The 11,727-nt window shown below is 39.5% G+C and overlaps 1 protein-coding gene across 1 annotated transcript in view; it reads left to right on the top strand.

The window, feature by feature from the left end:
* The window catches only part of TNFSF11 (TNF superfamily member 11), a 119,458-nt gene extending 108,610 nt beyond the window's left edge, over positions 1–10,848 (top strand). Inside the window, exon 5 of the mRNA XM_044071706.1 lies at positions 8,752–10,848. Within this exon, the coding sequence (XP_043927641.1) occupies positions 8,752–9,188 (437 nt within the window). The 3' untranslated portion in view covers positions 9,189–10,848. The remainder of the gene's footprint in view (positions 1–8,751) is intronic.
* The last annotated feature ends 879 nt before the right edge of the window (positions 10,849–11,727 follow it).

Below are 11,727 nucleotides of genomic sequence, written 5' to 3' on the forward strand. Positions count from 1 at the left end.
CACCTCTCCAAAATACTAGAAAAATGTCTTCATTCCCAGCTTCTAAACTACCTTTTCTCCAATAACCTCCTATCAAACACACAACATGGATTTTGCCCCCACCACAGCACCACAACTGCCCTCCTCAGTTTTACTAACACAATAAATGAACACAGAAATCAGAATAAATATGTCTCATCCATCTTTCTAGATCTCTCAAAGGCATTCGACACAGTTTCACACCAAAAACTGCTGTCAGAACTGGCCACATTACAGCTCAGTCATTTTTCCCTAGCTTGGTTCCATAGCTGTATAGCCAAATGCCAGCAGACTGTTAGATGGCAACAAGAACTATAATCTTTGCTCCCTGTTAACATAGGAGTTCCACATGGCTCCATATTAGGCTCCCTACTTTTTCCATCTTCACAATTCAACTCCATAAATCTACATCTCTTGCCTGTGTCATCCAATATGCAGATGACTCTACCCTGATATACTCCGCCTCCTCTCTAACACAACTACAGGCTATAACACAACAATCCTTCCTAAAGTAGAATCCTGGCTAACTAACGCTAACCTCATACTGAACCCAAACAAGACCAAACTCATGCTTTTTCTCCCCACCAAAACACCCAATCCCTCAGCCACTTTTCAAATTCACTCCTCCGACAACACAATCATAAGCACCAGCTGACATACCAAATTACTAGGTGTCACAATTGATAGCAAATTACAATTTGACCTACACCTCTCTCAAACCATTAAAAAACACCCAACAAACTAGCCTCTCTTTACTGAATTAATCATTTCCTAACTAGCCAATCTAGACTAAGCATCACCAGGACTAATCTCTTATCTACTGATGTGAAGTTGTACTATCTTGCTGTTCATTCTTACTGATGGGTTTGGAGCTGATCCCTCAGCTCTAAGTCGGCCTACTACAAAGCTCGAGGATTTCAAGTAGCTCGAGGCCAAGTCCCTGTCCCATGATGCACCTAGAGTTACCTCAGATCTAGTTTGCCGCTGCAACGGATTGGAGGTTCTTGCTAGTGTGGGCCAGTAAAAACTTTACTACTTTTCTATTTCTAAAAAATATAGAGATTTTATTGTTAAAATAGTTAGATGTTTGGGTTAGATAAGCTCTTATAGCTTTATCTGCAGTTTTCCCTTCCCTTGTGTACTTTTTCATAGCTATATTTTTAGCCTTGTTTTTTTTTTCATAGGCCCGTTTAAATTTTCTGACTAGAACTTGTTTATTCAGTGACCTTTCTGTCACCCTTTTCTTAGTCATGGTATTGTGTGATTACTTAGTGACCTTTTGTAAGAATTTATAACTGTTAGAGTTAACTTGCTTGTGTAGTTTAGTGATTTCTCACTTATTAATATTATCTGCTTAGATAATTTGTGTGTGTGTGCTTGTTAGCCTTAGTTTGAGGGCTTGTGTGCATATATTTAGCCTGTTTTTATTAGAAGGCTTATTAATAATTCTTTGTAGTTAGTCTTACTTTAAAGGGCTTGTGTGTTTATTTACAGTTAGCCTGTTTTTTATTAAAGGCTAATTTATATTTGTTGTTGTGAGGTGTGTCCTTTTTTGTCATGGCTGATGACAAGGACAAACACCCTAAGTCAGGGTTTAAACATTGCCCTAGATGTGGGTAGAAGATGTCTATTACTGACTGCCATGTCAATTGTGTCTACTACTTAGGTGCCTTGCAATTACAAGAAACATGTTCCCTATGCCATTCCTTTTCCTCTCGGGTTCTCCAAGAGAGAAAGAGAAAACTTATTGACAGGGGTTTGTTGAATCCTTCTTTCCAGGAGGCTTTGAGTGACCAGGATGGATCTAGTAAGACCTCAAAGTCCTCCAAGACTTCTGTGGATTAAAAAATGTTGAAAAAGTCTGTGACATCGGCTCCACAGGTCTCTGAGCTGACTGCCTTTTGTTTTCGGAGCCGGTCCCCGGTTTTGGAACCGGTATCCAAAATTCCTAAATCTCCGCTACTTCAGTCAGTACCATCGATCCATTCATCTCGGTCTTCTGCTAGCCTTTCAGATTTGGATGTGGATCGGGTGGTGCAGAAGCTGTTACAGGCACTGGCCTTTGCAAAATTATCAGCTCTTACCCAGGCGGCTTCGGAGCCGAAGACCCTTATGCCAGCTATAACTCTTCCTCCTCTGAGCCATACCGGTCCTTTGGAGCAGAAGGAGTTGGACTTGTTGATTGTGGAGCCTTCACAGTCGATGCCTGCTCCAGTGTCTTTGACTCTTGTTCACTCTGATGTCCTCGGCACATATTGAGGACTCTAGGAGCCGAAACTCTCTGGTCGGGTCTGGGGAGGATAGTCGAACTGATTTGTCAGTTCCGACTCTGCCTCTCAGGGCTTCGGCTTGGATGATCTTGGCTCCTACCTCAGGCTCAGAGCCCACTGTCCCGGTGCCGGGGGTATCGATGGTTTCCTCGGAACCGTCAGTCCGTTTGCATTGAGCAGGGATGCCTTCGAAGCCATGAGATGAGTTATGTCTCCCAAGACATCCTCAACCTCAGGTCCAGCTTCCTCATCCCCTAAAGCGCCTGTGTCTGCTTCTGCTTCACAGATCCTAGTAAAGCACAGAGACCCAGAGCCTCAGGAAGCCCCATTGGGTGGCCCATGCTCTTCTGAGACCTCATCAGAAGCTCCCACTGATGAGGTTCCCAGGAAGAGAGTGTGTAAGAGGAAGCATTTAGACTCCCCTCAGGATTCCCTAACATCTGATACTGACTTGGATGAATCAGAAGGGTCCCCATGGTCCCCCTCTGAGGATATCTCATTTGCAGAGATACCTGAAATCTTTAGACAGAGGGGTGACTGGTAGTCCACCAACCTTACTGAGGATGAGTTGGTTCTCCTGAAGGCTTTCAGGTCTCAGCCCTCCACCTCTTGGGTGTCTCCGTCCTTTGATGAGCTTATGCAGCTGGTCTCACGAAGGACGTGGGAGTCTCCAGACACCATGGAGCCTGTCCCTAGGAGGCCTAATAAGCTCATATCTGCCCCCCAAGATAAACCTTTCTTGACCAAAGGTGTGCCAGTTGATGCCATGGTGCTGGCAGCAGCCACCAAAAAGGAAATGTCTGAAACCTCCTTGTCTATCCATCCTCCTAACAGAGACTCCAGGATCATGGATAGATATAGGAAGCACATGTTTAGTTCAGCAACTTTTGCACTCCGTTCGCTTAACTGTTTAACCCATTTTATGGGACTACAAAGAGATCTCCTTAAAGAGCTGGGAGATACTCTTCAGGGTACAGTAGCTGCAGGAGCTGCAGACAAAGTTCCCAGCTTGCTACCCTCATCTCCATTGTTAACTCATCCATGCACCTCATTTCATATGCAGCTGATGGAACGAGCAGGACAGCAGGTACAGGAGTTGCTCTTAGGAGACACTCCTGGATACACTTGTGTTTCTTCGCGGAGCCCTTCAAGTCATCCTTAGTGAATACCCCTTTTGATGGCTCATCCCTTTTTGGGCCCAAAGTTAAGGAAACCATGATCAGGTGTGAGCAGGAGAGAAAGACTCTGTCTGCTGTCGGAGTCCATTTTTCCACTCCTACCAGACCCTACCCCAAGGGTCAAAGGGGAGGGAAAATGTGGTTCTGAATAGCCAAAGGAGCCTTTCAGGACACATGTGGTGAACCCCCCAGGAGCAGAGGAGGCAGAAATAATGGAAGACTCCACCTTCACGGCAGAGGGGGTCCGCAAAACAAGGATGACAGAGATCCCTTCTCTGGGAAGTCCTACCAGTGCTCCTGAAAAGAGGCCTGACTGTTCTGGTCTGGAGGCAGTCAGGGGTCACTTATCTTTGTACCCAGACTCCTGACTCAAAATAAATGACAACTGGGTACAAAGTATCATTTTCATTGAATACTTCATCCCATTCACCACATCATCTCCACCGACAAGAAAAATCCCAGACGTTCCACCCAGTTACAGGGAACAAGCAACAGTAGAGGTCCAGATGTTGCTAAGTAAAAGAGTCATCCAACCAGTCCCAGCCAGACCAGACAGGATCCGAAACTTACTCAAGATTCTTTTTCGTTCCAAAAAAGACAGGGGACTGGAGACCTATATTGGACCTCAGCAGAATAAACAAATCTGTAAAGAAAGAGAAGTTTCGAATGGTCATGTTTCAGTCAATACTTCCCTTCTTAGGGAAAGACAATTAGATGTGTTCGATAGATCTACAGGATGTGTACTACCACATAAAAATGGCAAGGCCATCCAGGGATCATCTGCGCTTTCATCTGGGAGCCAATCATTACCAGTTTTGAGCCCTGCTCTTTGGTCTCACTACAGCCCCCAGAGTGTCCACCAAATGCATGGCAGTGGTCACAGCTCACCTGAGATGTTTAGGATTCCAGGTGTTTTCGTACCTAGATGATTGGCTCCTCACCGCCACCACCAGGCATCAACTCATTCAGGCCAGGGAATCCACTCTGTCACTCTGCAACCAGCTGGGCATTACAATAAACTTAGAAAAATCTGTATTGTCACCATCACAGCGTATTGTCCTTATCAGAGCAGAACTGGACACAACCACCACCACGCTAAGACTTCCAGTAGAAAGAGTTTTACTTCTCCATCGGCAGGTCTGCATTCTAATATCCAAAAACAAGGCTCCAGCATTAGAAGTTCTGAAATTGTTAGGAATGATGGCAGCAGCAGTTTTGGCCATACCACTGGGTTGTATGCACATGCGGATACTGCAATGGCTGTTGTTCACTCAATGGTCTTACCAAGAGCTCCCCATGTCTCACAGGATAATGATCACAGACCCCTGCAAAAAGGATATTCAGTGGTGGTTGACCTCACTTCATGTTACAATAGGACGTCCACTTGTTTTACCCCCACCAGTGGCCATAGTGACCATGGATGCTTCCCTGATAGCGTGTGGGGGCATTTTCAGAGAAGGACAGCCCAAGGCACATGGACAGAAAGTGAAAGCCCTCTGAAGTATTATCATTCTAGTAGCTCCTCATTGGCCTCATCAGATTTGGTTCCCCTTCCTTTCACTTCATCTTTTGGAGGACCCCTGGACTAAGGACCCAGTTCCAGAACTTCTGACGCACTCATCGGGGGAACTTCATCCCTCTCTGCAGTCACTGAAGCTGACAACTTGGCTGCTTCAATTCCCATCATAGCCAGGTTCCATAACCTTTCCAGTGAGATGAAGAAAATTCTCTTATCCTCTCATAAATCCTCTACAAGGAAGCTATACCTGAGCAAATGGAAAACAATTTTCTATATGGGCCTCTAAAAACAATATTGATCCTTATCAAGCCCCTATGGCCTCTATACTAGAATTCTTGACCATGATCTTCAATAAAGGAGCTGCAGCAGCGACAGTCTGTGTTCAACTAGCTGCCATCTCTAACTTTCATCTTGGATTCGAAGGGTTGAATATTATGTCACACAAATTATCCAAAGTCTTTCTCAAAGGGACCTGTCATATTAGATCACCTGTGAAATCTCCCTATTCCCCAGGGAATCCAAATTTTATGCTTTCCCGCATAATTCTTCCTCCATTTGAACCAGCTTCCTCATATGATCTCAATTTTTTGTCATGGAAAACCATCTTTTTAGTGGCTATTACTTCTGCCTGCAGAGTGTCAGAGTTTCAAGCCTTGTCCATTAAGCCTCCTTATTTGATTTTCCATACTGACAGAGTCTCACTTTGAACAAGCCCCTCTTTTTTGCCCAAAGCTTGCACTGAAACTAATCTCAACCAAATTATTGACTTGCGAGTTTTCTTCCCCAATCACTCCAACAATCTAGAGTACATGCTGCACAAACTTGATGTTCATAGACAGATCAGATTTTATTTGGATAGAACAAAAGATTTCAGGAAATCAGATCAGCTTTTTGTTTCCTTTTCAGAATCCAGGAAAGGTATGCCACTGGCTAAAACAGCTCTGTCTAAATGGTTATCTGATTGTATCACCTTTGCTTATTCAGCTGCCAATATGCCCTTACAACATAAAATTAAAGCTCACTCAACCAGAGTAGTTTCTACATCCTCTTTTTCTGCCAGACTTCCTATTGATAACATTTGTGCAGCAGCCACTTGGTCGAAACCTCATACCTTTATCACTCATTACAAAGTTGACAGGGCCTCTAGGGACAGGGCCTCCTTTGGATCCATGGTCCTGAAAAATATACTCCCGTGAGCCACCCGAGGTAGATGGTGCTTGGGATGCTACCCATCAGTAAGAATGAACGGTGAGATAGAACACATAAAGAAGTTATGTACTTACCATAACGTTCCATGTGAGTTGTTCATCTTGTGTTCATTCTTAAGTCCATCCCTCCTACCCCCTCCTGGGCTTTCAGAAGACCGAGATGCTAGATCCTTCCTGGTCACTCAACCCTTCTATACTTTCTCTCTTATGGAGTTATAGAATGACATATGGTATTATTATACGCAGCAAACAAGATCTGAGGTAACTCATGGTGCATCATGGGATAGGGACTTGGCCTCAAGCTACTTGAAATCCTCGAGCTTTGTAGTAGGCCGACTTGGAGCCGAGGGATTGGCTCCGAACCCATCAGTAAGAATGAAGGCGAGATGAACAACTCAAATGGAACATTATGGTAAGTACATAACTTATTTTTTTCTATGCTTCTCCCATCTTTACAAACCTTAACAAAACTGACCTTACCAAACTTGAATCAGCCTACAATGAAATAGCCAAGTTCACCACTAGCTCCCCATATAGATCCCATCACTGCTCTGCCCTACAACAAAAAATTGGCTAGAATTCCCACAACAACTAACCTGTACCCAACTTGTCTTTACTCACCAACTAATATACTAGCCAAACTGAACCCCAGCCCTACAGCAATTACTCCAACCATATGCCAAGACTTGCAAACTCCAGTCCTCACACAAAACACTCCTCCAAGTATCCAAAAGCAACAACAAAGCTGGGGACACCCTCTACTCCCACCACATTTCTAAACTTTGGAACTCAATCCCCCAACACATCCTAAATGCTACCAACCTACACCAATTCAAAACTCTCCTCAAAGACCACCTCACTAACAACTGGCACTGCTCCTACACCAAGCCAGGCTAATACCACATAAGCCCACATCAAATTTCATCCCCTAAATTTTATAGTCTCCACATATACCCCACTCCCACTTGTTAACAACACCTATCAGCTACCTACAATAAGAGTATAATTTGATAATTCCTTTTCTTTTGTAAGGATATACATATGTACACATATTAAAGTATACTCAAATGATCAACTAAAGATTTACCCCTGCTGTCAAAAAATATATAAATATATAAGACTTTAATATATTGTAATAACTTTCTCCTTTTCACTAAAGTGCCTATTGTATATTGTACTTTCTTTGTTGTCTCTAAATATTTCTGTTAAATTATATGTAAAACCGACACTGTACCTGTCAATGTTGTTCTTGTTTTATTGGAGCTTTTCTCCCCAGGCCTCTGCTGAAAATGGGCTCACACCCAGATGGACTATCCCGGTCAACAAATGTAAAATAAATTAAAATAAATAAATAATAAATGAATGTTGTTGTTACTATTATTTATCATTATTATTATTATTATTATTATTATTATTATTATTATTATTATTATTATTTCCCATTTAACTGTGTGTTTGAATTCCAGGTAATTGTTCCCTGATGCATTATTTTGCAGTTATTTGCTGTGAATTTAAACTGCTGCACTTCTAACATTTCCAAGTGCTTTCCAGTTACTTCTGTCTGCACACAACTGTATATAGATCATGTAGTAGAAATTTCTGTAATTTGCAGGATGACGCACTGTTTCTTATTTCTTCTGCTGATACAATTAAAGATAAAAGACAATGGCACATGACTGAAGCCTGTGATACCAGTTTATTAATCCCCTATTGTTCTGCTTACTACTGTTCTCTAGTTATAGATATCCATCCATTGTTTCACCAAGGTTAACACTCTGTGACATACTTTGTGGCTAATGCACTTACTCCCATTCTTACTGTGTGTGGACTGACTTGATAAGGTAGATGTAGTCCTTGTACAAAGGTGCTCTCCGATTGCTACTTTGACGTCAAAATAAAAAAATGGTGCAGTCATTTAGTTATATGGCATGCCTTTTGTACAATGAATCCAAAGTTTTATGTAAACTTTGCATCTCTTGATGTAGTTTTCTGCGATTAGTACCTTTACCTATTACACTTTTTTGTACAAAAATTGCCTGTCTACTTATACAGACCATGCATGTATTACGAGTCTCTGACTATCTCAAGAAATTTAATTGTCTCTACTTTATGGGGATCTAACAAAACTTTATATGGACTTTAAAGATTATTATGCCAAGGCTGATGGGGTTAGAATTTGCAATTTCTGTTTCCTCTTGATGGAATGTAAAATAAAGTGTGGCATTTTGCAAAAGGGTGCTGCTTTCTTTCTTTCTAAGCTAGAAGCTTGATAGATAGCCCTCCCAATCCAAGATACAAGTTTTCAAAGAAATGGTCTTCCCAAAATAAAAGCATATTTTCTGTATGAGCATAGAGAAAATACTAGATTTATTGATGTACTTATCAAGGCTTAAGATTTATTCATCTGGCTATTGTAATTCTCCTTGTCAAGGTAGGTAGTTATGATGTCTGAACACATTGTTATCATCAGGTGGAGATTAGTATCTCTCTGTTAAAAATGATATGGAACAATTTTCCTCTCTTTCTCTTTCTAACTGGTTGGTCATTTTTTTATACAGATATTGCTGTATCATCTCAGCAAATTGTGCCATGGGAACATACTAAGGGCCTAGGAATTATGACAAATATGACACTTTTTGAAGGGAAACTGAAGATACACCAGAATGGCTTTTACTACGTTTATATAAATATAGGCTTCAGATATCATAGGTCATTTGGTGAGAAGAAGCACAGCAGCAAAGGTCAACCTTTACTTACATATGTCTTCCGGAAAAGCATGTCAAGAAGTGACAGTATTCTTCTCATGAAAGGTGGCAGTAGCAGGTACTGGAACAGTTCTGCAGAATACAACTTTTATTCTACATATCAAGGAGGTGTGTTCATGTTAAAGTATGGTGATGAGATTTATGTTAACGTGACTGATGCATCATTAGTGGACAGAGAACAATCCGTCTCATATTTTGGAGCATTTAAAGTTCTGAGTTCTATACCTTGACATATGTGTGGATACTTCCTGCAAGTTTATCAACAAATGTTTAGCTGTTACACAGACGTTCAACCAAATGCGTATTAAAACTTTTAATTTTTCTTGACATGCAGACAAATACTTTTACAGCTTTTTGTGTGGGGTTAATAATAGACAGGGTGTGATATTTCATTCTCCCTAACACAGTTGTTAAGTTTGGCTGTTTAATATTGCTACATGCATAATTTATTAAGCACACCTTTGTGCATGTTATATTTTAGTATTACTGTTCAACTGTTTTTTGTGATATACTGCTTTAAGGTACACCGAAGGAAACAAAATACATTCCCTTAATTGTTTCTGCCATAAGCAGTATTAACATTATTCTGCAATATGTTTTATGTTTTATGATATTCATGCTGAGATTTTTTTATGAAAATTCACTTCATTTTTTTTTTCTTGTCAAACATCATTTGTAAATGTGGATTATTTACTAAAAGGCAAAAAAGTGTTTTGATATATAGTGCAAATATTTTTGCTAAGCATTTATTTTTACTGTTTTGTACATAGTAATTTTACATTAATGGTCAAATTATTTAACATGGAGATTGTCATTTTTGTGAAATATTGCAGCAATATGTGTTAAAGTATTATACCATTTCTGACTGACGCACTTTGTTGATTTGTATGAGTCAATCGCAGCTAAGAACAAAGTTCACTATAATGAATGTAATATATTAAGTGTTGTTTAATTTAATATATTTGTTTTTTATGTCAGTATTATGCAGGTACATGAGTAACTGTAAACGTCAAAGCTGATTATATTATTTCTAAGCCTTTCATTTTTCACCAAATCATTTTACCCATTTGTGGCAAAATGCAACATTGGTGAGTAACTGTATTACATTGTGTAATGTAGTTGTAGCGGGCCTACACACCACTGTAGTATATAAAATATTACTGACTGAACAGTACCAGTTAAAGGAAATAGCTGGTAGTGTGTTTTATTTATGAGACTAAGTGTCGTCAAAGAGGAAATTTAAATTATATGTTTGTGTTATAAGTGATTGTACACATATATTTCTAGTGATTCATTTTTGTAACTGCCCTTTATCTGAAGAGAAATAGTTACTGAATGGATCTCAAGAATTGTTGCATTTCAGATAAAGACTTAAACTGCTTTGTCATGAATTATTTTTGTTCAAGTAACCTTAATAAATCAGTTTACAAACAATACAGTGATGTGTTTTAGTGGAGTAGAGTCATGTTTCCATGTTTTAAGAAGCAGAAGATACTGAGGCAAAGACCGTATGAAATCCATCACATTTAACACTGAAGAATTAAGCCAAATCCTTCTTGTATTTTTATCTTCATGACTGATGGCTTTAAAATCAGCATGGTAAGGAACAAGACAGTACTGACTTATTAATAAAATGCATTGTTTTTTATTGAAATATTCCAAAGACAACACATTGCTGAAGTTTACATTAAATCTCCTGTCTGATACATGGTGAGAAAAATAAAGAAAAGTATTTTACAATCAGTAATTCTTAATACTGAAAATGTTATGGAATGTAGTTTCCATTAATATCAGTGGGCCAGCTACTGCATCTATAGTTGTTCTATGTATGAAGAGTAAGCAATGTCACACTTATTACTGATACATAAAACAAAGATTATAATTCACAATCCCAAGAAAGCTTACAAAGGCTAAAATTATTTGGCTTTACATACAGTATGCAGAAATTAGAACTGTATAGTCATTAAATTATTTATGCATAGTTAAGTTACTCTGTTTACTAAATGTGCAAATGCTTAACTTTGTGAGTTTTTATTCTAGATTTATGGATTATAACTTTAATAAAGCATAGTTTTTAGCAAATATCATGTTCGATATTTCTGTACTGACATGTCTTCTATCTATCTGTCTGTCTAGCTATCTATTATTATATTGATTCACACCAGTCAGCTGACTGACCTTTAATTGAAGTCCACATAGTCAAATAAATTCCATAAAATTACTATATTATTCATAAGTCATAGATTCTTACTATGCTTGCAGCCAAGGAGACCATCAGGAATCTCGGTTGCATCACACAGTTATGTTGAGAGCCTAACAATTTCCCTCATTAAATAGATTTTCCCCAGAATTACAGGTGAACATTTGTGATCACCCATCCAGTCATCTAGAATGGTTTTAAAGGTTAATAGGGAAATATTTTGTTTAATATATATGTCTCAGAATTACAGAACTGAGGAATACGTTGGATTAGGTACCTGTCATGCCACTACCCATTTAAGTTCTAAACAGCTAGTTCCAGGAATTTTATCAGTAGTGTTTCTTTAAATTTTTCTCAAGGCTATTTAGACCCCCGGGCTGGGCAGAACTATGAATTATTTTATTATAACTGACAAAGAAGAGCTTCACTAGTACTGCTTTAATGTCACTGGAATAATACCGACTGAGCTGAAGTATATTAACACGTAGACATTAGATAAAAATAAAAGGTGCAGGTAGTTATAAATTGCCATTGAATATGCTGGGTTGTACCATATTTCCCAAAATCAG

The sequence above is a fragment of the Protopterus annectens genome, chromosome 5.part0 (assembly GCF_019279795.1).
Source record: "Protopterus annectens isolate FY-2018-M chromosome 5.part0, PAN1.0, whole genome shotgun sequence".
Classification (NCBI taxonomy): Eukaryota; Metazoa; Chordata; order Ceratodontiformes; family Protopteridae; genus Protopterus; species Protopterus annectens.